This window comes from Mesoplodon bidens (genome assembly GCF_964165515.1).
Source record: "Mesoplodon bidens genome assembly, chromosome: 14".
Taxonomy (NCBI): Eukaryota; Metazoa; Chordata; class Mammalia; order Artiodactyla; family Ziphiidae; genus Mesoplodon; species Mesoplodon bidens.
In genome coordinates, this window is record NC_138170.1 from 62,503,152 (window position 1) to 62,530,613 (window position 27,462).

Sequence of the window (27,462 nt, forward strand, 5' to 3'; positions counted from 1 at the left end):
AGTTCTTGGAAAAGCCTTTAAACTGTGACTGCTGAAAGGCCTTTTGCAACCGCTGCCCAATTACAATATTTTTTCAAGTTTAGTCCATGAGTCAAATCCCTGTCTTCCTTCACACCTCCAAGGGTATTATGAAACTTCTTACACTCAGATCTTTGGGAACATGTAAGAGCCATGCACAGATAGGAAAGAAATCACTAGCTTAACTGTTCAAAGACAGATTCCAGATTCTTTCACTCTTACAAAACCATATGAAAAGACGGGGTAGATAAGTTACTAGGAAGTATTAAAAAATAGTGTGTCACAGGAGATGATGAATTTATTACATAAGGATGTTATCTGTACAATTGAATGAGCAATACTGAGGAATGAACTTCTAGTTTAGCAGTACAACATAATTTTATATCATGTCAGTTCTACAGAATTTTACATTTCCTGTAAATACAGATTGTACGTCTGCTCCAAAATTTATTGCCTAGATGTGGCCTTGTAGGTGGTTCAAGTAAAAAATGAAATGAAGGAATATGTAGATAATTTAACTGAAACTGAAGACAGGCAAACTATAAGTAATTTAGACTGCATTTCAGACATGGTTCTTACTAACTGCACCTTGCATATAATAGTTTACTAAACATGTTGTTATTTGACTTTTTAAAAAATAAGAATTAGACATAAATCTATATTACGATCTATAGAATTCTTTACTGACAGAATTGATTTCAAAGTTTTCCTATGCTGTAATGATTATATTTTTCTTCCTGGCACTCAAGTACAAGGATAATCTCTATTCCCACAACCAGAGTTTTCTAATCAAATCTATCTATATATCTATATCTTCGAATTGCTCTGTGAGCAAAACTGAGAGGACCGATGCCTTCGCATTTTGATCAATAGCAGTGTTTCACAAAACATTTTAAGCATTTGACAATTTCTTTTGTGGTACTTCAGTTTCCTTGGAGTTTTTTTTTTTCACCCCACTGTGACCTTTCTATGCCTGACCTGCACCTAGTACTTCAGAGGTTAAAACACCTGTGGTGCAGTACACTGTACCAACCAAGAGGTGGCAATCTCTCAACACACTAAGTCTCCCCTCAAAATTTCTTAACTTCTACGTTTTAGATCAAGACTTTATCAATTCTTTATGTTCAGTTTGTTCACAATAAGTCTAATTATTTTAATAATTTACTTAACAGAAGTTTAACTTTTTTTTTGCGGTACGCCGGCCTCTCACTGTTGTGGCCTCTCCCGTTGCAGAGCACAGGCTCCCGACGTGCAGGCTCAGCGGCCATGGCTCACAGGCCCAGCCGCTCCGCGGCATGTGGGATCTTCCCGGACCGGGGCACAAACCCGTGTCCCCTGCATCGGCAGGCGGACTCTCAACCACTGCGCCACCAGGGAATCCCCCAGAAGTCTAATTATTTTAACAAGATAACTACAGACACTGGGATCCCTGGGTACTTTAGATTCCAGTGTTCAAATATGTCTAATTTTCTTTCATTTGCAGGTCAATAGGTTTTTATTTCCATGAGATAATAGCACCCTACATATCTTATAACCCATAGGTACATTTTTCCAGAAAATTTTGAGTTTATACTTTTAAGAGTAGCAATAAATAAAAACATTAAAAGTTCCTTTTACCTATGTGCTAGGCATCACCAACAGTTTAATTCACTGAGAATTACTGACTTGCTTTAATCCATTAATTCATCAAGTATGTATTGTTATCTATTATGGCTACCGTGTGCTCGATTCTGATACAGAGTCTAAGTTGGCTAAGCTTACTGACTGGCTCTAAGGCTGTAGAGTTTCTCTCTCAGCACACAACACATGAGGAAATTGAAAAAAAATCTCATCCTTAATTTTTCACTTTGTTACTTTTATATTCTAAGTGACACTATTTATCTAAGATGTGCTTTGAGACCTTGGGGAGATAGGGACTGGGGTAACACTAAAGTGGTTGATAGCACGGATGCCTGGATTTGAATCTGCCACTTGCTGGTATCTGACCACGGATGGTAATCTTGTGTGTCTCAGTTCCTCTCCCCCCAAAAGGAGGTAATTATAGACTTACCCATAGGATGGCTTGGAGAATTAAATATCTTAATTGATGGTAAGCCTCTTGAACAGTGCCTGGCATTGTGTTATACACATGTCAGCTACCATCATTTTTTACTCAGGTGGAGACCCAGAAAAACCAAGCTACATAAAACTCGTATTCAATAAACTCCAGATTTGAGAGTTCATGACTTCCTTCTAGCATGGCACTGAAAACTTCCAGAAAGATCAAACAATGACCACCCTCTCTCATTCAAAATATGGACACAGTGGTTTGTCTTTCCTGACTTGGTTTTTCGAATAGCTTTTTCTCGCAGAGGCTGGCCATGATAAAGAGCCCAAATTTGATGGTCCTCCCAAAGCAGTTCAGCCATTCTCCCCAAACGAAGGGAAAAAACTTTTTTTTAAGAACAGGCAGGATTAGAGGGTATTGAGAGGGGCAGGAGAAGAAGAGGATGCTGGGGCAGGAATAAGAGAAACTCCAGAGGCTGAGGAGGCGGAGGATGTCAGGACACGACCACTTCAGCAAACTCACTGCCGGGCCGCCCCAAACCATCTGAAACCTTCTCCTAATACCTGGTGTCTGGCCTCCCAGACTTTAGCTGAGGATTAAAATGGGAGCCCCAAGCAGCTCCAGAAATGTACTGAATGGTACAACTAGGCAATTCTTCTCATGTAAAGTGACCCTGACACAATCCATCAGCCTCCACTCACTCACCCGGCATGTGGTACCAGTCTGCACCTGGTACCAATCTGCAAGTTGCCATCTAACTTCAGAGAACACTATTTCAGGAGCCACTCCTACCTCCTCCAACTACCAGTATTCTCAGATGCAGTTGCTGCCTTAGCGAGAATTAGTGCCCATAACCTATTGGACCAGAAGTGTGAAAGCCTGTTTTGGAGCCAAAGCTTTACTTTACACACTGCACTTTAATGCTCAAAGCTGATGACAAGCACTGCGATTTATTACTTAAATTCCTCCAGCACTGTTTCCATCAGTAACTAATTGTTCCCCACAGCAGTGCTGCACTCCTACGGAAACTGGAAATTTCAGTGCCTGATAGGCTGGAATTCATCCGGTGCTTTTATTAACAAATAGACAATATGGTCCTTTCTCAACTATCATGTATTCCTGAAGAGCAACATTTAAAAGGCTCAATGGCAGAATGAGCAAATCAGTCTTAAAATTCACACATTCTCTGCTTCCTCTACGAAAAATTAATAACGGCATTAAAGTCGGTTTTAACAAAATCAGGTTGAATGCTGCTACGTGTCTCTAGAACCTTGCTAGTGTGGTCTGAGGACCAGCAGCAGCATTGTATTGGGACTTAAGAATGCAGAATCCTGCCCACCCACCTCCACCTAGAAACCAGAATCTTTTTTTTTTTTTAATAACATCACCAGGTAATTAACATGCCCATTAATGTTTGTGAAGCAGTGGTCTAGAAGAGAAAGTTTTATATGAGGACAATTATTTCTGCATTTGTCTATCCTTAATTTCTTAATTCATGTTCAGATGCTATTAGGTAAGTGTATTTCATGAGAACCTTAGATTTCAGTTACATTTGAAAATGCATTTGATCTGACTCACCCGGCAGTAGTAGCATTAGGTGCTACAACCTGCTAATGCTTACTGTGTGTCAAGCACCATGCTAAGTGTTCATGTATTAACTGATTCTTACAACAACCCTGTGAGGCAAGTGATATTAGTTTCATGTGAGGAAACTAAGGCACAGAGAGACAAAGGAACAAGGCTGTGTAGATGGAAAGTTGCCAAACCAGGATTCCCACCCAGGCAACCTGGCTCCAGAGTCCATGTGCTAATAACCCCTCTGCTCTGGCTCTTCTTGCTTGCTATACTCCAGCAGAAACATGCTCAACGGGAGACGGTTTGGTGTAGATATGACCAGAACATCAGGTACCAATCAAGGAAATGCCAGCTAATCACAGGGCCTCTGGAAAAATTGCTTAACTTTGCCATGGGCTTCTCCCTGGATTCAGGGTAGAGTATCCCTAAGTCTAGTTCAAGGCCCATAATTTCAGGGGTATAAAAGAAATACTCCTTCTGGGATGTCTAACTACTTCCTATACTCCAACAGAAACAGAACAGTGTTTTTCAATATATGTTCCCTGGAACCCTGGGGTCCTTCACAGATACCTCAAGAGCCTAACTAGTTGTTCTCCCTACCAGCTCCAGCATCTTTCACGTTAATGAATTTATATATATTGGAAGTTAAAATAATAATTCCGTTGACAAAAGACTACCTTTTTCTAAAAAAATAAAAGACTGAAAATCACTGATTTTTGAGGATTTGGCTGACTGTAGACTAGTGATTCTTTCTGGAAAATTTATCACCAGTACTGTGCATATATAAGCTAGAAAGAGTGCAGCAAAGATACTAAACTTTTTTTTTTTAATTTGGCATGTGGTACCACTATTTCCTCGTACCCCATACTTTCCTAAAGATATTATACAGTATATATGTGTTCACATGGATTTGTTTGAATTTACATTTAAAATTTTGTTTTGTAAAGTCTCAGTTAAAAATAATTGATGCAATATTCTAGAATTCATTTCTAACACCAAAATAACTTGAATATTCTTTTAAAAACGTAGTCAGTCAGATTTGATTCGCAAAGGCAACTAGCTCATCAGGTTTTCATGCCATAAATACTTAACATCCCAGCATCAGGACGGGGACAGAATAAAGTGCAAATACACGCAGAACCTTTTTATAAAGAAGCTTCCGTAACCCAAGTGTTGGGGTTGCGGACAGAATAGGCACAGCACTCCTACAAATCAGCAAGAAAAAGACACAAAGTCCAACCAGAGAAATGGGCAAAGGGTATAACTCACTGACAGAGAAACACAAATCATCTATAAACAAGAAAAAGATGCTCCAATTCCCTAGAAATAGGGAGACGCATATAAGATACCCTTCTTATCCATATAATAACAATTGTAAAGACTGAGAATATCTAGTGGTAAAAGGGTATGAGGAAAAGGCATTTCAAACACTGTCAGTGTGAGTGTAAATCTGTCCTGTATTTTTTGGAGAGTAATATAGTATAGTATTTTCATTTGTAGGAATTTTCTTATCAAGACACTTCCACAGCTATATATAAGATACATATGTGAAGGTTCATTGCAGCATTGTTTATAACAGGAAAATCAAGACTGGGGAAGGGCAGGGGTTGGGGTAGACAGACAGCCCAGATGTCCAGTGCTGGAGGTGATTAAATAAGCCATGGTACAGGCATACCTTATTCTACTGTGCGTCGCTTTACTGTTTTTTTTTTTTTAGCAAATTGAAGGCTTGTGGCAGCCTTGCATCAAGCAAGTCTATTGCACCATATTTCCAACCACATTTGCTCACTGCCTGTCTGTGTCACATTTTGGAAATTCTCACAATATTTCAAACTTTACCACTATTACTACATTTGTTATGGTATTAGTGATCTTTGATGTTACTATTGTAATTGTTGTAGAGTGCCACAAACCCCACCCATATGAGACAGTAACCTTAACTGTGGAAACAAAGGATTTAGAATATTACATAAAACGAATTGAGAAAGCAGCAGCAGGGGTTCAGAGGACTGACTTGAATTCTGAAGGAAGTTCTATTCTAGGGAAAATGCTATTAAACAGCATTGCATACCACAGAGAAATTGTTTGTCAAGGCAGAATCAATTGAGGTGCAAACTTCACCGTTGGCTGTTTTTAAGAAATTACCACAGTCACCCCCATCCCCAGCAATCACCTCCCTGATCAGTCAGCAGCCACCAACAGGGAGGCAAGACCCTCCACCAACAAAAAGATGACTTGCTGAAAGCTCAGGTGATGGTTAGCATTTTCTAGCAATACAGTATTTTTAAATGTCATGTATAGTTTTTTAGACATAATGCTATTGCACACTTAACAGACATAAACACTGTACAGTGTAAATTTAACTTTTATATGCCCTGGGAAACCAAAAAATTTGGGTGACCCTTGCTTTATTGCAATATTCACTTTATTGTGGTGGTGTGGAACTGAACCCATAATATCTCCAAGGTATGCCTGTACATCCATAAAACAGAGTCTGTGCAGCCATTTAAAAGTTACCATCTTTCACCAGTTCTAAGATACCCTAGATTGCAAAATACATCCTGATATAACAGACACTAAAATGTAAAAAAATCGCTTGTGGCCATTAATAGATGCCATCAATTATAAGATACCCCCAATTTCAGAGATGCTAACAAGTAAATCAAAAAACGTGTGCCTCAGATCGATGATATGGATTTCAGCTTTAAATATTCTCTTAAATATAAATTTATAATAACTAATATGGATTAAAATATAACAATAATTAATGTATAGAAAAAAGACTTGGATAATTAAAACCAACTGTTAAGAGTGAACATCTTCAGAGGTACAAGCTATTAGGTATAAAATAAGTTATAAGGATATATTGTACAACATGGGGAATATAGCCAATATTTCACAATAACTATAAATGGAGTATAATGTTTAAAAATTGTGAATAATTACATTGTACACCTGTAACATATGGTACATCAACACTGTACTTCAATTAAAAAAAAAGTGTGTGGGGGCTTCCCTGGTGGTGCAGTGGTTAAGAATCCACCTGCCAATGCAGGGAACACGGGTTCAAGCCCTGGTCCGGGAAGATCCCACATGCCGCAGAGCAACTAAGCCCGTGTGCCACAACTACTGAGCCTGCGCTCTAGAGCCTGCGAGCCACAACTACTGTAGCCAGCACACCTAGAGCCCGTGCTCCACAACAAGAGAAGCCACCGCAATGAGAAGCACGCGCACTGCAACGAAGAGTAGCCCCCCGCTCGCTGCAACTAGAGAAAGCCCGCGCACAGCAACGAAGACCCAGCGCAGCCAAAAATAAATTAAGTAATTAATTAAAAAAAAAAAAAGAGTGAACATCTTCAAGGAGCAGATCTTCAAGGAGCGGAGTTCAGCTGTGATGGGGTAGATGGAGGGGGACAAAACCTCTTTGATTAATTCTTTAAAAGAAGGATATATTTTTTTAAAAAATTAAACAATAAAAACACTGCCTAAGTAGAAAGGTTTGAGGTATTCAAGCATCGTGAGAAGATGACTCAAGTCATATATATTATAGTCACTTCCTTAAGATTTCACCTTCTTCTCCTTGTGGCAATTGCCTCTAGGGACAGAGGCTACAGTAACGCTAATAATATACTACACTCCTTGTGTTCCTGCCCTATCTACATCCTCCCAGTTCTCACAACAACTCAACAAGACAGATGGCTCCATTAATGAGCTGCATTGGGTGAGGTTCTCTTTCCCCAAGTCATGCAGCTGCTGTGGGCAGTTCTGAATTCCAGATCCAGATTTTCTGGCCCCAGAACCCATCCCCTTTCCATTTCTGGGCTACTATCATTACCATCTACATCTTTAAGAGGTTGCTCTTCATCCTTTGCTGTTCCTTTTCCTTTTACAGCATTTCAAATTACTTTCTTTTTTGTGCTACATTGGTTTAAGTTATTTCCAAGCTAAAAAGCTAATTTATTATTAAATATCTTGAAGATTACATTCTAATTAACTAAAAATAAATGCAGTTCCTCTTTTCAAGCAATTCTTCCCCTCTTGGCCATTCTGAGAATTTGTTCATTATAAACTCTTTCACTTTATATCCACACAGAATTTTTCCAGCTTTAACAAATCGATTCTATAGTCAAAGACAAAATGCTATACTGAACACTTTCAAGTGCTTTCCTTTAACAGGCAGTAAGTAGCTGTGGCGTCAAGAAGAGAAATAAGCAATCGGCGCACAACCCAACAGTCACCAAGTAGCTCAGCCTGGGAGCCATGAGTCAGCACCTTCCAGCCCTCCTCCCACATGAGGAGAGGGGAGGAAACTGAGAGCTTAGCCAGTCCCATTTTTTTCCCATTTGACCAAAGGTTTTAACCCCAGGTCTAAAACTTGAAAGTCAAGGAGATTTGTTCAAGTACATTTTACTTACTTTCTACTCTCTTCCTTTATGGAGAGATTCTGTGATCTCTCCCACAAAGAGGTTGACATAAAAACTTGGGCTTTGACCTATAATGTCTATATTAATACTTTTTGCTCTAAGTAGAAACTGTTAGAAATGAGGAGGACTGTAGGGGAAAAAAAAAAAAAGTATCAGGAAATATAAATTCTAAAGACCTATGCCACCAACTGCTAAGATGCATTATATTTCTTTGGGTTATCTAGCATTCTTTGGGGAAATGGAATGAGGGTTTCAAAAATTAATGACAAGGTCTGGATTGGAGGTAAACCAGGAGCCGGATGTTATGCAGTCCTGCTCTTCCACTCCCTAAACACACACACGCGTGCACACACACACCCCTCTGATGAAAGCAAGGCATCAGGAGTGCAGGTGAAGATATATAAGTAAAAGAGAATTGTCAGGCTCCAAAGGATATTTCCAAAGGCCTGCAATAGAAGGAACTAGGTAAGGGCTCACCTGAATCTTTCATGGGGCAGAGGGCACACTGCATACCCCAGGCCTCTCCATACAAACAGCAGCACTCAGTATATGTTGTCTGCTTGCCTACAAGAGGCCGGCTACACACATACTCATCACTCAGATGTTCCCAGCACAGATCTTGGTAGACATCGGTTTCTTCAATTTGTTCTGAAAAGGAAGACATGGTTCCATGACAATTGCACTATTATTCCTATTTCATAAACACTGGTAGAAGCCAGCGAGTCTCAAAGTTTCCATCCCTATTTCTAAGAGTGACTTCCAAGCAAAAGTCTGAAGCCAGTCTGGTCTTTCCATGGATCAAACCTCTGTCATCTCCAACTGGGTGTCATTCCAATCAGCTGAAATTCAACCTGCCCATCACATTCCAATTAAATCCTTCCCTCTCTAGCTTCCATCATTACATAAAACCCTCCACTATCTTGCCTGTACTTCATAATCCTGATGGACTTCTTATTCTTCTGATCTTTGATGTTTCACATTTACTCTCCTGTCAAATCCTACCATTTCTTTCTATATAAAATTTTTGGGATTCATCCTTTTTCATCCATTTCATTTGCCGAAGCCCTGAACTAGTGACACGTCATCCTAGGGTCCTTAATGCGAACCTTTCTACTTTCCAATTGATTTCAACCAAAGTAGTCTCCTGAATGTGCTGATACATTGATCAATTAAGCCATTGATCAGTCAGTGGCACATTACCTTCTCGGGGATGAACAGGGATTCCTACCGATTCCTTCAGAGCCCTCCACCAACCTGATTAATTCTGCCCTCTGCTCTGTCCAGCCTCATCTGTGTCCTCCAGTCCAGTCAAGCAAACCTAATTATTTTTCCCTCAACTTACATCTTCCTCAGTTGCCTTTAATGGTTCAATGTGATCAACCCTCAGGCACGTAACAGCTCTGCCATCTGCTCAGCCACTCCGTATTCTGTTGCCCATTAAATCAGTATGTGCAAGGTGTTAAATCTCCTACATATTGATGATATGCATCTTATTCTTTCTCTCAGCATCTCATTTTAATTATTTCAAAATACCCAAGGAATCAATTTTTAAATTTTCCAACAGCTCACATTTCAGTCAAAAGGAAAACCTTATGATGTTTATTTGGACACAGACTTGCATCTCATATCCAGACATACCATGTGATTCAGTCGGTCGGATACATCTTTTTTCCGAAGCATCCAGGACCATTGGGTGGGTACAGAAGCAGTTATAAGAGCCTTCTGTATTAACGCACTGGCCATCAATACAACTGTTGGGGTCTTGACACTCATCTATATCTTAAGAGAAAAAAAATGAAAGAAAATCAGCAATCAGCTGCACCTCATACACTTAACCAAACTTAATACACTGCTAAATTTAGTCCAGATTCCAGGGGCGGCCACATTTTAATCAGCTACACATCATCATCCAAAAGAGAACAGCTCCGACTATAAAAATGTTAAGTTGTATTGACTGGAAAAATAATACCGCCCTACAGCTGCTGACATTAAATAAGGAAAGAAAACATTTAAGAACAGGATACGCTTAGAAATTTAAGATAAAATGTCTCTTTATGACAATTTTAAAATTATTTTCTTTTGCTATGTTTTTCTGCCTAGTGTATATGGTTTTCTGCTTAGGCATTAAAGTCTGGGTCAGTATTTAAAAATGACTTTCAGTGCATGGTATGAGTGATGAAACAGGAGGCTCCCCAGACCAAAAGAACACTTCAGTTATACCAGTGACCTGAATTATAATCCCACATTGAATATTAACTCTTCGAAATCTATTCAAATAGTAGTATGAAGGGTTTTTATTTTCTTAAATATTGCTCAAGAAAAAGATCCATAAAACATTTACAGATCTTTTCAACACATGATTTAGATTCAAAGACATTGTTTTTATATGTAGCATTACTTATTTTTTCCATGTATTTGCATAGCACATCACACTATATCCTCTTAAAACTTACCAAAGCACTGCAATTTGACGGGATCATAGTATGTCCCCTGCTTACAGTAGCATTCATAACCAGGCTGAGTGTTCAAACAGAAGCCATTTTTGCAGATTTCTTGTCCAAAAAGTAGGCATTCATCTGCATCTATGGGGGAAAAATGGAGAAATATTTAGAAAGAGGAGTTATTTTGGGATTTTCAGTTAAATAGAAGAGTCTAACCAATATTGGGCAAGTTAGATATTATAATATTTATATTACAAAGAGTCTTAAAAACACAGCAATATCAAATTCTTAAAGTTAGGACTAATTCACAGAGGTAGAAATATAATCAGGCTTCTCTGTTTAAGGAGCAATGCCCAAAACATTATCAGAGAAGGTATATTTGTAAATAGAGCTTCGGAGATGCTACCTCGTATTTGATGAAATAGTCTACAGGTTCCATAATGGCACCAATAATATTCTCTGTAGAAAATACCCTTTAAGACATGTGCCTTTCTATAAATGTATATTTTGGCCCGTTAACTAGTTGAGATGAAGAAAACTCCCGCGAAGAGTTTGATGCAACTTGATGGAAGTCTTCTTTCTTGATAATGAGCTAATGAAAGCGCAGATGCTAAGAATGCTGGCAGACCCATTCCTCCACAGAATTTACAGAGCTTATTGTCCACAAACCTCAGTTTACTCAGTGGTAAACTGGAGATAAGAGGAACATCGACCTGATAGGATTGAAAGGATTCAATGAGAAAATCCACGCAGAGGACTCGGTATACTCTCAAAAAGTGTGATCTATTGCTTTTGTGCAAGTATTATTAGCATCATTTCTAACATTTTAAAGCTAATGTCATCTAGTCCTCATTTAAAAAACTGGAGACTTCATAGATAAATTGCTCAAAATGGCAAATGGCAAAACCAAGTCGACAATATATGACTGTTTGAATCCGAATCTAATATTCTTTCAACCATTTACAGCACTGCTAAGATAGGGTGAAGAGGAATTTATTTTTATTTTAAAAAAGAGGATGACTTTATGGTGAAATCAGGGCTCCACTTCATAGCACAAAGTGAAATTTAACTACATCTCTGAAAGAACATAGTATATGATATTGGCAAATTTGAAAACCGTTAAACACATTTCGCCAACTAAGTCTTGTTATTTCACTGAATTAAATCATAGATGTACTTAAAAAAACACATATGGAATTTCTTATCCAGCTGCTGATTTATACCATATTAGTAAAACCCTGGTTTGCAAAAATGGATAGACAATAAAAATGTTTTTAGTCTGTTTTCCAGCCACTTAACAGTTTTCAATATTAAACTGTAAAGAAAAAAAAATCACTTTGTATATAAAAGGCCATAATATCTCTATCACTGAAATATTAAAAGTTAGGGGTTAATGAGGAAATACTCATATCTGTAGTTTAAATTTCACCAAAATTAAAAAGCTGCACATTTATTTTAGAATTACAGACTAATAGCATTAAATATATAAAACACACATCTCCTTTTGCTTTCTTCCTTTCCATTCCTTATTATTAATCTGTGGCCATTAGTAAATGGTCCTAGCAAAGTAGGATGCTTTCTAAAAAGGCGAGAATCTTTGCTTTGTTGATGACCATTAAAGGCCAACATGATGATGGTCAAATTTATATTGGTCCTAACGTATGATTTCTAATATAATTCTACAATAAAAGAATGAATTTATTAAGTACAGAATTTTGTGTTAAGTACTTTTACATATGCTATCTCATTTAATCCTCATGACAACCTTTGAAACATTATTCTTATCTCAGAAGTGGAAACTCAGAATCTTAAGTGAAGTCCCACTATCATACAGCCTTAAGTGTTCTAACACCCAAGCCATGGTTCTCCCTAGAGTCCATTGGAGCCTTCTTCCAATGGTAGAATTCAAGGCTTTGTAATTAGTTTCCATGGCTGAAAAGAATTCTTCTTCTGTCTAACCCAAGCCACGCGTTTACTTGAATGTCAAATATGCATACACATTGCAAATTAGTTTCTGCTTGATTCTGACCTTTATAGTTCTCGCCATCAACATCGTAAGAGGATTCTCCAGTGGGGACAAAACCTTTCCCTCTAGGACACATTTCAGTGAATTCAGCTGATTTCAGGAGAGATAAGGGGAAAAAAAAGTTAAAAAAAAAACCCAATATCTTCCATGAGTATTTAAATTCAGTTTTGCTTGCCATCTAATTCAGACAAATAAATTCATCTAATTTTACCTGCCATCTAATTCAGACAAATAAATTCAGTACAATCTCAAAAACTACAGACTAGGTGCAAATAAACCTAATGACTTCATAAGTATAATTTACAAAAAACCTTGCTAGTTCACCCATATATTATTTACACATGTTTTAGCTATGGGTACTATGGTGTGTTATGACTTATTTCTCCATTACTGTGGTCTCTAGTATTTTCAAATTTCAATAAGAATCCAAAATCCTAGCTTAAATATGCAAGCTCCAGTTAGGAATAATGCTGTGTCATTGTTAGCAAAAATGATTAGTTTTACCTTAAAAATGGAATAAAACTGAATTATCTTTCTGCCAAAATATTATATGGAATGTCACTATAACAGCATATTCTGTGAGAAACAGAAGTTTAAGAATTCATACTGAAGTGGGATAAGGGTATGGGTCCAGCCCTGAATGAAACCCACTCTAAGGTAATCTCACTTCAATTTGACTATGGCAGGTACCAGTAGATGTTACCATTTCAAGGCTTCAATAACCCAAATGAGAACATTCCAAGGCCCATGAACACCACACAACAAATACCAGTATGAACAGAGCACTTAGCTAATTCTTACCAGTCCCCAAGACTGGGCAGGGGAAAATCTCACAGTTATCTCCCCACCCAGCACCAGAGGTACAGCAGCATTCTTGTTTGGTGACATTGGGGGCCAGCACGTTGTCACAAAGACTAGCGTCATTTAGATTATAGTAGCACTCTTTCTTTTCTTCTTTGGGTTGATCTACTTCTAAGTCTAAAAAGAGTAGAGAAAGTAAAAAAGAGTGTTGACAGGATACATCAGATCTACCTGTATCACAACGGAATTGAAAACACAGGGGTAAAAAAGCTTGACTGGACGTGCCAATGGCACTTCCTTTACAGAAAGCTGCTTTCCATTTTGTGTTGGATTCTTCCACTTCAAGATAAAAATGCACATGAATCCTGAATTTTGGTGGATTTCTAACCCACCCCAAGAGTGTAAGTCTGTCAAAATCATTTCCTTTTACCTTAACCAATTACTTTATACTGGTAAATTTGGCTGTGAGTACAGTTTCCATATCTGCTTTCTTGCCACACATAGGGTCATTCTTTACTGAGCTAGAACACCTACGTAAATCAATGAAAATATTCCCCAACACTGGACCAGAGATATGGGGCCACACATAATATTTAACCCTTAGATGGTTATTGAGATAACCATGCCCCCCCAAATTTTCTAAACAGTACAAAGCAGAAGACGACAAATAGAAAAACACTGCAGTAACCTGAGTCTATTAAAAAAAAAAAACCCTTTCATTACTAGAAATCTACTTACAGTGCTGCAAATATATGATTCTGAATGAAACAATAAGAGCCAGCTAATCCCAGGGGTAGAATTTCAAGGCTGGGTTCTAGTCCCAGCTCAAGTGTGTCCTAAAGAATATATTGATATATTCCAACAGTGTCTGTTTAACCCTCTGTGATAAAAGTCAAGGTGATATGATAGAATACAAATGATAAGAACAACTCCACCTACTTTCAGTTAATACTAAAAATGATTTAATTCCATCAGGTTTGAAGGCTACAAACAAGTTTGTGCTTTTAAAGAACGATTAAAAAAACTCTTCCTTACTAAATGCTATAGAGTTCAAATTACTGCCTATGATCCAGTTAGAATTTCTTATTTTAATTTTATGCTATGTCAGATAAACTGACTACTGCCGTCACAATTACTTAGATTAATACTAATGAAATATTTTCATTAGAACTGCTATCTACAGATTCTTAACCCAAAGAAACTATAGGGACAAGGGGATAACACTTGCCAGTAAGGATAAGACTTTAATCTCAATACCTACCTTTTAAAAAAAAAGTTGGCAGATCATTATACTATGAGGAAAGTTTAATGATGTATTTTCATAATAGTTTCCTATATATTTACTTTGGCAGGGTCAAAGTGACTGCGGAAACCTGATTAATCTGTCATATAACAAAGGTGTTCTTAAAATGTAAGTTCATAAAATTCTATCAGAAGAGCTACTGCCCTTTCTTTCCCCTTATGGCAGTAAAGGCAAGCAAACAAAGCTTCGACATATATATTACTCCCAGAATGCAGAATATCAATGAGAATGTAAAGGATCCCTCTCACCCTTGATTCTGGCTAATTCTCAGATTATTCTACCTTTGACAATTCAGCTTGGACTCTAACTTAGTCTTAATAGCTGATGACAAATTCAAACCTAGAGTAAGTGTCCAGGAAAAAACTGAAATGAGGATTCCTCTGCAGTTTATGAAGTGGTTTTAAATCATTTCCTTGTGTGTGAAATTGGATAAAACCTGCCACATCCCTCGTCTCAACTAGCTTTTCAAGTGTGCAGGGGACAGACATGTGCTTTTTGCCTGCTTTCATGGAATGGATCACCATCACTAGTTCATTCCCTTCAAGAGGGGCTCCAAGCTCTTACACAGGGTATTACTGAGGAAAATTAAGGGTAGGTATTTTAAATTAATATGAAATCAATCATGAACCCTGTAAAAAATTTTATAAACTTTCTCCCAGTATATGTGAATAGATTGACAGACTATTAATATGGCCAATTCCACTCATTTTATTCAGTTTGCCTAAAACACAGTTATTAATGAATGCATTTAGGAATATAAATCAAGTCAGCAGCGCAACTAGAGTTTTGCCAATCAGGTTTACAGTCTATGTTAAAAGAGTGCTCAATAATTGTTTTTCTCTTTGTACAAAGTTGTAGATATGTCACAGTTTTTATTACAATATGGAAACATTGTACAGTAACACTTCAGTGAAGGCTGCTATATTCATAGGTAATTAGAGACCACAAGCTTCTGAGTCAAAAACTTCATATACATTTAAACACTATTTCTACCATGTTTTCTTATACTCACAGAAATAAAATAGTTTTTTCTTTTTTCTTTGGAAGGAAACTCAAAGGTGACTGCATAAGGGAAATAATCAATATCACTGTATTATTCAGGTTTTACATTGGTTATTACAAGTTTTACTCTTATTTTCTTTCCAAGCAGTTTGAAGCTTCAATGTTTACGCAGCTGAAATTGAGGGTTAGTCAGGCCCTCATCCGTGTTTGGAAAGAGATGCAAATTCCTTTAAAAAAAACTGGTCCACAAAGGTCATTCTGTGAAAAGCTACAATTTCCTTATCTTCTTAACCTTTAAATAATTAACTGCCTAGAGCATTTTTCCACAGGGGGAACACTCTCATCAGTAAAGACATGTAATGTGATTTCTTTAAAAAATCTCTATGAGTTTGTCACTGTCGTTAGGGGAGGAATTTTTCTATCACAACATAACTTTAAAAGATCAAATCAAAAGTTATAGAAGGTGCCAAGCTCAGAAAAGAATGAATTCTATTTTTCAGAAAGATTTTATTAATAAGGTTAGCCATACTTCATATCTCATGCCATAGACTTCTAGGAAATATATTACTTCACCTCCAGTATTTTCAGATTTGATTTTTCAATATGTATTAAGAGGTTAGCTTAACATTTGTGTATAAAAAGCAATGTGTATATTTTAATCCCAGGGTATGTATGGCTGGTGATAAGAAATGAGTTTTTGGACCTCTCACGTGTGTGCCTTTTTTGAAGAAATTTTCACAAGTGCCTTTTCATGTGATACACAAAGTAACTCCATGAGCTAGACGGCGCAGGTTATAGAGCATCCTCACTTTTTGGAGGAGAACATTTAGGTTGGGTCCAATGTCCAGTGCCTAATGCTTTCCCTAAACCTCTTCTATGGGGCTCAGCTTCTTAGCATTTCAGCGAGCATGAGTTTGTTTTGCTTTGCCTTTGCCCAGGGGGCAGCAGATAATCCTGCTGATATAGAGTTCAGTGACAAAGCAGCATGCAGCGTGACCCTCTTCCCTTGCTCTGAATATTAAAGAGAGGGTTTGAGCAGTAGGTACCACTGGTGAACTGCCCTTTCTAGAAGCTCTTCTCTCTTGCTTTGTCAGAAAGAAGAGGATGTGGGTGTTCACTTACAGGATTATTTCCTGCTTTAGTCTTTCCCTAAATATGTCTACTCTTAGGTTTGCTGTTGGAGTGGGGAGATCTGGAACATTTCTTTGGTTAGAGTGGACACAAACATTCTAAATGGCCCTTGCCTTTGCTTTCACTTTCCATTTGCAGTAGTTTCTGAAGGCCTTCAGATGCCAATCCCCTCCATATCCTTCTGAGACAGGATGATGACAGTGACCCAAGGGTCACATCACAAATACGTGTGAGTAAACAATGCCCCCAAATGAAACACCTGCCCTAGTCCTGAAAAAGACATCAATTTATAGTCTGTGTCTGTAATAATGTTCAGCAAATGACTTTGAATAGGATTACTCAGTAAGCTTTATTCTCTTTATTTTGAAAATCACCACAGGCACTAATGTTTTATACCAACTCATACGTTTATGAGAAAAAGCATTCCAGTGTAATAATCCAAAGGGAGTAAAAGAGAACTTGGAAATTCATTTTTCCCCCTAGTTTTCTCATTCAAAGACTTGGAAGATGAGAAGTGTGTGTGTGTTTTAAGTGGAATTTAAAAGAAAGCCATTGGTGAGTTTCAGAAAATAAGCACTGACAATAGGAATGGACTGAACATGAAGGGATGCAAATAAAAAGGAAGATCGTAGAAAGGTGGTAACTTCAGATAGTAAAAGACGTGGAAGAAGTCAAAATAAAGTTTAGAAAGTGAAGTACAAGAGCAAAAATACTTTCAAAGCATATCCTTCCACACAGTGCCTATCCTTAAAGAGGTCAATCAGGTGGTCAGGCACGACAGTGCAAGGAAAGCAAGCTGGGCGTGTAAGCCACACTGTAAAGGGTCAGGGAGCAAGGCAATCCTGGAAGGCTGCCTGGAGGAGCTGACATTTTGAGTCAAGTTCTTGAAAAATAAACTTAAAAAAAATTGGCTAGAAAGTAAGGTGTGACAGAGGTGAGGAAGAGTAAAAAGTACAGCTATCCTTAGGTCTGTGTGGGTAGAGCGGGCAAGGGGAGAAGTGGTCTGTGGAAGGAGTCACAGAACTGATTTTGAGAACAAGAGAATGGGGCAGGGATGCATTAACATGTGAACAAGTGATAGGTGTGTTTGTGACTTAGGTGCTGAGGCAGAGGACAATGCCAGTCTCTACTGGAAGAGAGTCGCCTCAGCCTTGCCACGTGGAGTGGAGGATATTTTTGGTTTTGCTTTTTCTGGTGAAGAAGTTAGAAGACACTGGGAAGAGGGAGCCTGGGATAGGAACAGGCTGGGGAGACGGTGAGAAGTGAAAGTCTCAATGATGGAAATATTATTAGAAACTGGAGAAGTCAGAAGAAAAGCGGGCAGATCTGGGTGAAAGAAGAGACTCCTGAAGGCAGAATAAAGCTCCCCAGAGAAAGAAAACTGGGAGACGCACACTGGGACGAGGTGCAACAGGCAGCACAGACGGAAAGGAGATGGCATCACAGCAGCATGACAGCTGTCACAACACCCGCACACGTGCATGGCGAGGCCCTGTGAGGACGACCTCAAGAATAAAGCCACATCTGCAGCGACATGTAAAATGTCTGGAAACGTTTAAACGGAACTGTACAAACCATTCCTCTCCAGGCCTTATTGGTAGTGAATTCTAGGATACAAAATGCATTTCTAATGCAACAGCGTGGTGTCTCTTGTATTAAGAGGATAAAATGGTTTATGTACATGGTTTACTTAACTGATATGTCAGTTCATTCAAATATCAACACCTCTTTATTAAAAACTCATTTTAGATACTATACACAGCAAGCATAAAACTTCATGAAAATAAAAGCACCATTTGGTAGTAAACTCTTCTCACTCCTGTTTTTGAAGGTGGGAAGAAACCTGACTTTTTTTTTTTTAAAGTAACAAATGAGCATATTTTCCTCAGCCTTAGCTACATTTATGGTATAGATCCATTACGAATACACAATAAGACCTCAGGAGTTCTATGGCATTTTACAATGTTTGCATTCTAAAGACTGTGGTTTCACTGTCTTTAATTTTTTTCCTACCAAAGGTGTTTTTTTTCCAATCAGAAATTATTAAAAAAAAATTCTTCCAAAGTGAATTTATTTTACAGGTTACCTAAATACATTAAAAAAAAAAACCACCCCACTGTGCCAGATATAATGGTTGAGTGATATTATATGTGGTCTCATGCCTTTAAAAAAATATGTACATACACAAAACCTGTAGTGGACCTCTCCAGGAACAGAGAACAAGCACTCTGTTTAGGTTCAATTGTCAGAACCACAAGGATGATTTGCACAGTGTCCCCTGTGAGCAGGGACCTGCTCTCTTTAAAATTTTTTTTGCTCTACTTGTAATTTAACCAAAGCACACAGGGGTACTGTCCCCTCTACCTAGAAGTGTGACTAGATCAATTAAGTGTGGTCCACGGTACCTTTGATAAAATGAATAATTCTTACTCTGTAGAACGAGCTGGGAACGAGATGATGTGATAGAGAAGGAACACATTCTCGAACGCGGAGAAGCCTATTACTCAACAGGCTACAGTGTCTGCTGTAGGTCAGGCACGATGCCTAGCAGTGAGCTGGGTGACAGACAATACAAAGAGGAATAAATGACTGAGCATAAAGGGTCCTGTTACCCTGCTGATGGATCTGGACTTCATGCTGGAGGCAGGAATAAGCAGCTGAAAGTTTTAAGGGTTTAAAACCAGATGTATGTTTCAAAAATGTGAATTGGCAGCAATGTGGAACAGGAACTGATGGGAGAGGCAGGGAGAGAAGTCAGAAGGCAAGTGCCACAGTCCAGGGAAGACAGGCTGAAGGCCTGGCCCAGGGCAGTGGTGGCAGAGGAGCAGAGAGATTTGAAGGATACTGTTGAGGTAGAGATAGCAGAATGTTATGATGGCTTGGATGGATGGAGAGAGATAGTAAAGTATGACTTCAGGATCTACAGTATGGCTGTTTGGCAATTAATGAGTGTACACAGGGAGAGCAACAGATTGGAGAGGGTATGGTAATTAATTTGCTTTTGGATAATTTTAGGCAGAGATGCTTCCAAGACACCCTGGGAGGAAGGTCCAGAAACAGGCAGCTGGAAATAGGAGTGTGGCACTCAAGAGAGAGGTGGAGAGGCATAGATATTCAGTTGGTCATCCACACCAAGTAAGTAATACTCCAAGTAAATTGACTTGGAGAAGAAGATAAAATATCCCGGGAGAAGAATACAGAGTAAAAAGAGGGCTAACCCTGCAACTCTCTGGGATGTTATTATTTAAGGAATGGCGAAAGAAAGAGTCAAGAATGAGACAGAAAAAGACCAGGGCAAGAGGTGGGAGGATACAGGGAGGAGTAATGTCCTGAAATCAAGAAAAGGGAAAGGGAGAGGGAAGACGAGAAACTACTGTTACAGGAGGAAAGAGCTTCACCCGGATGAAGGGTCTGAGGGCTCGATCTCAGTGCGTTGAGGATCAACTGGGAGACGGTTCAGTGGAGGCAGGGAGGCCCCTTCAAAGAATCTGGAGGTCAGCATGATCACAGAGATTATCCCTGGAGGGTAACACAGCAGGGGATTTTCTCTTTTGATCTATTTTTGTATTTGCCAATTTTCTAAGAATATGCATTGTTTCAATAACAAGAACAAAACAAAGAAATAAAGTGAAAAGGAAGCCAATTTTTAGAAGAATGTGCTGTCATGGGGTCCTCAGCCTTGAGAAGTAGAATTAAGGGGAAAGACCCTGGAGTCGGGTTCCTGGGCCAATTCTGCCAGTCATTAGCCATATGGCCCTACGTTTAACATTTAGAACTTCTCTCTGGGCCTCGGCTTCCTTACCTGGAAATGAAGTTGCTGGGCTGGAAAAACACTAGGGTGTTTTCTAGATGTAGAAGTCTAGGGCTTAGCTTGCGACGTGAGAACAAGCTCCCAAATATATTAGAGAAAACTGATATTTAAGGAAACCCTATCGTGAATTGTGTGAAGAACAATTCTTTTATAATACAAATAATCTTTAATTTCTGATCTTGTTTATTTATAGATCTTTAATTTCTGATCTTGTTTATTTGCTTGTCTTAAAGTGGAGAACAATTACTACACAATGCAAATAATCAGCCTGATTTACATGTTTTATAATTTCTGATCTTGTTTACTTTGTTTTCTTAAAGCAAGGCACACCTGCATTAATTATAATATATATCTTTGTGTTCTTTTATTATACCTTCTGTTGTAAAAATAAAATTCAGTTCCCACCACCACAGAGTCTCCTCTGTGCACCAATCAAGACAGAGAACAGCAGTTTGTGTGTAGGGCTTGAAGGCTGCAGTTGCCAACACTAAATATTTACTGCTACCCTTAGAGTGCCCAAGGACATAACGTTTTTATAGAGTAATTGTCACAGGCACTGAGGAAGTAAAAGCATCAGGCTATATTTCATGGCCACACCCTCTTACAGGTGATGAGTGGTCTGATATGGACATTTTTTAGTTATTTCTGTTTCAGGTGCTTTTACACAATGTATAGCAATGTAAATTAGTGGCCAAAGGCCCAGGCAATGAAAACATTAGACCAGACCTAAAAAATTAGGTGGGAGCCAAGAAGTATTTTAGAAATAAAAATCCTAGGACATTCAAGTTCAAAAGTACCCTCAAGGTCACCTGGGACAATGTCATGCTGGAAGTAGGAGCCCTTCTGCCAGCCAGTGAGTCTCTCACCTGTTCTTGGACACCTCTAAGGAAACACCCACGATTTCATGAGACCGTTATGTGCTGACTGTCTCTAGCTGTTGGAAAGTTCTTCTGCATACTGATCTGAAATCTGCCTTGCTGACAGCCAGTTCTGTCCTCAGTAAGATACCACTTCAGATGATGATGCTACTGCTCCGTGTTGGAATGTCTGTTGTCCTGGGGAAATTTTAAAGCCGAGGAAATATTACAGCCTAGAGAGCAAATGTGTCTTTCTTTTCCTAATTACCTTCCAGGAGGGATGAGATCTAAGCTGTTAGTCTATCAGGTATATAATGAAATTAATTTGAATCCGATCTTGATAAAAACTTTAACTTAAATTTGGTACAAAATGTTTTGTTCTGTATAACAGCAGATTCTTTGACTGGAGTATGATACAAACTTTTAACTAGCCTCCACTTAACCACCTTGTTAGATGAACTAATGTTCTCCTGTCCTCTGAAAAACATCCTGGCTAATGCCCACAAGCAGGTGGAAGGCTCACAGCTAGCTGGCTGTTCTCAGGTGGGTCAGCATACTTCTGTACTGACGTGTTGAGCGGTATGCCGACAGAGACTCAGCTATGTTCATTCTCAAACACTCTGTGCCAATGTATTGATTATTGTAATTACATAATTAAATAGTATATAAACCAATAAAATATGAATGAGTAGAAGAGTTGTTTCTACAACAAGTTAAACCTTTAGAAAGACTAAGGTTACAAAAAGTAAAAAAGAAAAAAAAAGGTTATCAAACTAGGAATGGATAATACAACTGCAGAAGATTGAAAAAAAGAAAAAGAAAACCTAAAGTGACTTTGCACTTATTTACTCAGCAAAGGCCTTTAAATTCTTACTCCCTTTAAAGTGGGCAGTGTAGATAATGCATAATAGATATGGTTTATGCAAGACAAGCCCATACAGAATGCAAATGGATTTCTACTCGAAGACAGACCTTGGCTCTTCTTCGGAGACTGGGGAATAAATGTACATTATCTGCTTTAAGTTAAAACTTAAATATTTAAAAGATGTATTATCTTTCTTTACGATTTCCAGTTTTAATCACCTTTTTCAAACAAATGAGCTATGATGAAGTCTGATGAAGTCTGATGAAGTCAGAGAGGGAAACTCCTGCTGCAGTTTATAGCTGATCTATCTCTCAGGAGAGAGAATTGCTAAAATGAAGATGTTATCATAGACAATCTTAAGACTCCATACGATCAGTTCGAATTTGCCAAGAACCCTACAAATTGAGGTATGGTAGAAGTCAGAATTGCCAGGAACTATACAAATTAATAAGCTTATCCAGTTACTAAGGCAGATTATACTGACATGGACCAATAAAACGACTGAGTATGTACAATATTTGGCAGAAGCCAGAGAACTATGGGGAAAATAAGCAAGAAGCTATTAAAGGATCAGATATAATGTTAAGTGGAAAGAGAAACTATGTATTCACTGGCAGACAAGCTTTATGAAGCTGAGTATTCAAAATGCTGTTCTTTGCAAAAGCAGGAGAGTACTTAGTGAACTCTGACTGGAAGAACTTTCCAGAAAGAGTCAACGAGAGACCAAGGAGACAAAGAGAGCAAAAAGGCAAAGCAGTTGTTAAGGACTTGGTTACAGAAGAACTTAAAAAATAGGAGATGAGGAACAAGGCTTACAAAAAGAGTCACTGTAAAGTTTTAAGAAGTAGTTTACAGTGAGCTAATCCAGTTCATCAAAAATGGTTCAGATTGTCTCATGATCCTATTAAAGCATTATTAATCTCTACAAAAGACATGAGCAAACTTTAGGATCCCAGACATGTACCTTAACTGAAGCTATGTGAACTGAACAAACCACTTCTTGACATTACTAAAACATTCCAGCAAAACTGTATTTATAGTTTAAAAAACCCACCATCTCAGAAGAGATCACAAAAGGAAGAGAAATAGATAACCCTTATGTGTTTGAATTTTAATAATTCATTTTAATACTTCATATAGTACTTAGTTATTAACAAATGGCTTTTATGTATATAATTTTTAAAAAAGCATAAAACTCTGTGAGGTAAATATAACCTTTCTTTTATAGGCGAGAAAATTGAAACTCATAGATGTTGAATGATATGCCCAAGCTTACATAACTGGAAAATAGAAGACCAGAACCCTGGTCATTCCAGTTTAAAGTATTACAAAAAGTTTGGAAAATAAAGGAAAAAACTAAAATTTCCATTAATTCTAATAATTATCTTTTTACATCTTCTTTCCTTCCCTCCCTCCACAGATTGTGATCACTGGAGTATCTTTTTTTTCACCTGACATTGTACAACATGCATCAATCATGACTACCTAACCTTCATATAGATGACTTAATGACTCTACAATATTATATGTGAATTCTTCCAGTCAAAATACTACTATGGGGAAGGCGCTACTCTATAGAACCAAAGACAAATAAGAAAAAGGCCGTTACTTCACCAGTCCTGTTATTGACCAGCCAGGTTTTTGATTTTTGTTTTTTTTCCATTACAAGTAGAGCTAAAATGAAAAGTCTTTTCTTTATGGCTCATGAGTTGCAGGGGTGGTCACTGAAGGAAGAGCAATCCTTCCCTCCAGAAACACTCTCTTTCCCGTCATAGTGTTTTTGAATTACTGTCCGTACATTTAATTCTGCACCCATCACCTTTCTATACTTAATCATTGAGAAGAAAATGTGTGTGGATGAAAATAGTGTTATAGTTTATTCCCTACTGCTTGCAAAGATAATTGTCTCACACAGAACAAGTGTACCCTATTGAGGAAGAGCGAAAGCTTTCTTAGAAGCATAGATAAAATCAACCGGGATTGAGCAAGATAGTAACACAGTCTATGTTTCATTTTATTTGGGTCTCAAAGGACCGTTTAGTCTCCTGCTTCCCTCAAAATACAACCATGCTTTAGCCACATGGCGTAAACTGAAATGGTGATCTGGAAGTTGATGATTTATCTGGAAAAGTATCAGCTCTCCATTTCAATATGTGCCATGATGACACAGCCTCAATCAAATTTTCAACAAACACAATCATGGCCACTCTCTAGGCCAAATTCTGGGGGAAAAAAATAAAAAACACCTTAAGAATTCCAAGTGGAAGGAAGTCTTTGTAGATCCTGAGGGGCCTTTATGTTGCTTTCAATTTAGAGAAGTGTCAAAATACGTTTCTCCAAGGGCCAAGAAAGAAGAATTATGCAACTTAATGAGATGTTGCCATATTAAACCCTGGGCTGACGGTTCTGAGTTTTAGGCAATTCCCAGCCAATGTGCTCATCATTTTGGATCCTTCACCCTACCCATGGCGTCTCCGGGCTGGAAAGCACATTAGAGGCCATGTAGCTGCAACAGTCATCACCCACATCCTAATTCCACTGATAAGGCAGGCTCGGAAAGAGCATGGAAGCTTCCAGAAACAGCATGGCGCCAAAATATTTGGTTATTTCTTCCTCACTCCCAGAGTGTTTGGCCCAAACCTGTGTAGGTACAGGTCCCTGAGAGAAGCCCTCCGTCCCGACACAGTGTCACTTACCTGCCGAGGCCCGGGAGCGGCACTGCCCAGTCATCGGGCTGTACTCCTGGTTTTCATCAACGCACACACACAGGAAGGACCCTTCTACATTTTCACAGAAGGCTTCACCACACACGCCACTGAGCAGCTCACATTCGTTCACATCTGGAAAAGGGAGCACAGATCAAGTCAGACGTGTTCCTCACTCCTGACAGCTCTTTGTTTTACCAGCTGTGCCAAGACTAGTGGTGTCTGCTGGAAACAAGGTGACCCCCTGGGAGCAATCAAACCCTTCAGCTATTTGGGGGAAGGGGCTCCCAGAGGCAGGGCTGAAAGCTTTGGTTTGTGTGAAAGGACCGTGAAATCACAAAGCAAAGTTTCCAAACTCCAATCCTGGCTTTAAGGAACAACTCGGAATTGTACTGCAAGCATCGTATGTACACTGTTTAATTTTCTCTTCCCTGACTTTTTGACATAATGAGGTTTTAAATAATATGACACTTCTCTCTCAGTTTTAATTCAAGGAAACTTAGCAGCACTGGCACTTCAGAAACTGCAGAATTCTTTAAGTGCATTTTTAGAAATTGTTTTAAATCTACTCAAATGTCTAAAACTATAGTTTCCTAGCAGCCAAAATGTCCATAACTTAACAACCAGAATTCAGGTTGTGTATCCCTTTGAGAAATGAAGGAACAACCCCTGTAAGTAGTCACTGGGCTACATTAATCATTCATGGGAAACAAACTGGTCCAGTAACTCCTCAGTGATTTCACGATGCCTTTAAAAATTCTGTTGGTGTTCCACAGTGTAATTTCTATTTTGCCAGATATTTTTCTTTTGTACTTAAATATACTTAATTAAAACACTAAAAACTCACAGATAAGTCCATTTTATTTAAGTACATGGCCATAAAGAAAGGCTAATTTTGTGTTTGCCCTTGCCCAATACTACTTTTTACCCATTCTCCTCTGAAGAAATTTTATTAATGGGTGTCCAGTTAAACAAAGTACCTGACTTGGCATCTGAAATGCTCATGTATTTTATGCATTAAACATGATTAAACATGTACAAACATCAGTTTTCATGAGCACACTCTGAGATGGTTTATACAAAGTTAAAAATTTGAGCAATTATCCAAATCATTCAGGAAAAAAAATACAATTTTCACCTGCTATTCCCAGTTAATTGGACAAAAAGTTTATGTCTCTTGACTTATTTGGATAATTACCTCGGTTTTCCATTTCACTTTGTATATAAACAGATATAAATCCAATGAGCTGAGTTTTGCTTATGAAAAGATATTATGACAAAGTAAAGCAGACAGTTGGTATATTTAATCAACCTGGACAGTCATAATTTAGAACAGAAAAATTGGCTTTAGAAATTTGCCAGTTTGCATTTATCAATTTTAGGTAACTGTCAAATGGAATTTTCTACTTTCTAACTTGTAGTATTTCCAAGGCTATTGAAATCTCTCCTACCAGACTGTACATCCCATCAAAAAATATTTTCTAGTTTACTTCTATGGGTCAGACTGGGGAGACAATGATGAGTCAGGCAGGCCCAACTCCTGCCTTCAGGGAGCTTACTGTCAAGTCAGGGAAATTAATCAGATAATCATACAGGCCAGGAGAAGGGCTGGGAATGAAAAGTACAGAGCACGATGACAGCACGGAACAGTGGACCTTAAGTGCAGGGGTGGGTTAGGGAAGTGACAGAGGAGCCAAGCTCTACCTGAAGGATGCGCAGGTAAGAAGGGTGGGCAGCCAGGGTCCAAGCAGAGGGAAAAGTGTGGCCAAAGGCGGCTCCCAGAGGGCTGATTCATCTCTTAAACTCTATAGAACACCCAGAGTGGTGAGGTACATATAAGAGGTGTTCAGTTAATATTTTTCAAAGAGAGAAGAAACAGACAAATGTAACGATATTTGTTGGGTTCATTAACATAACAAATATTCCTTCTATAAGGGTGGTATTTTATGGGTCAAAATGAAGCATCAACATGGGTTCGGTGTGCTCCTCTGACTGGTTAGAAATGAACATTAACCAGGGGCCCAGGAGCTATGTGGAGTCAGTGGTTTGACATCTGATACCTCATGAGGTAACAGTTAACATTTACTGAGCACCTACAACAGGCCAAACATTAGGCCCAGCAAGGAGAGAGAGACACACAAAATTCTCAATCACACGGAGCTTACTGCCTTGGAAAAGGCAGCTGCAGGCGGTACATACATGATTAAATTATTGCAAAAAAGCTTGTAAGTACTATAATAGAATTTGTTCAAGGTTTTCCAGAAGCAGGAGAAGGGATCACAGCTCAGCTGGAGTGAGAAGTGGGGCAGGGATGGTATCTGGGAGGAGATGGCATCTAACTGCCAGCTTTAGGAACGCGTGGGATGGATCTAGGCTCAGGGAAGGGGAGGCCACGAGGATATTCCCAGCAGAAGGAGCAAACAACAGCCTAATAACTTCCCAGTTACGTGAACAAC

The 27,462-nt window shown here is 38.6% G+C and overlaps 1 protein-coding gene across 7 annotated transcripts in view; it reads right to left on the minus strand.

Annotated features, from left to right (window-relative positions):
- Nucleotides 1-27,462, minus strand: part of LTBP1 (latent transforming growth factor beta binding protein 1) — a 424,505-nt gene that overhangs the window by 22,039 nt on the left and 375,004 nt on the right. For all 7 annotated transcript variants that reach the window (XM_081253652.1, XM_081253651.1, XM_081253650.1 and 4 more), the window contains 6 exons: nt 24,998-25,141; nt 13,333-13,509; nt 12,535-12,621; nt 10,518-10,646; nt 9,703-9,843; nt 8,542-8,712 (listed from right to left, as the gene is read on the minus strand). In XM_081253652.1, coding sequence (XP_081109778.1) covers nt 8,542-8,712; nt 9,703-9,843; nt 10,518-10,646; nt 12,535-12,621; nt 13,333-13,509; nt 24,998-25,141 — 849 coding nt within the window. The remainder of the gene's footprint in view (nt 1-8,541; nt 8,713-9,702; nt 9,844-10,517; nt 10,647-12,534; nt 12,622-13,332; nt 13,510-24,997; nt 25,142-27,462) is intronic.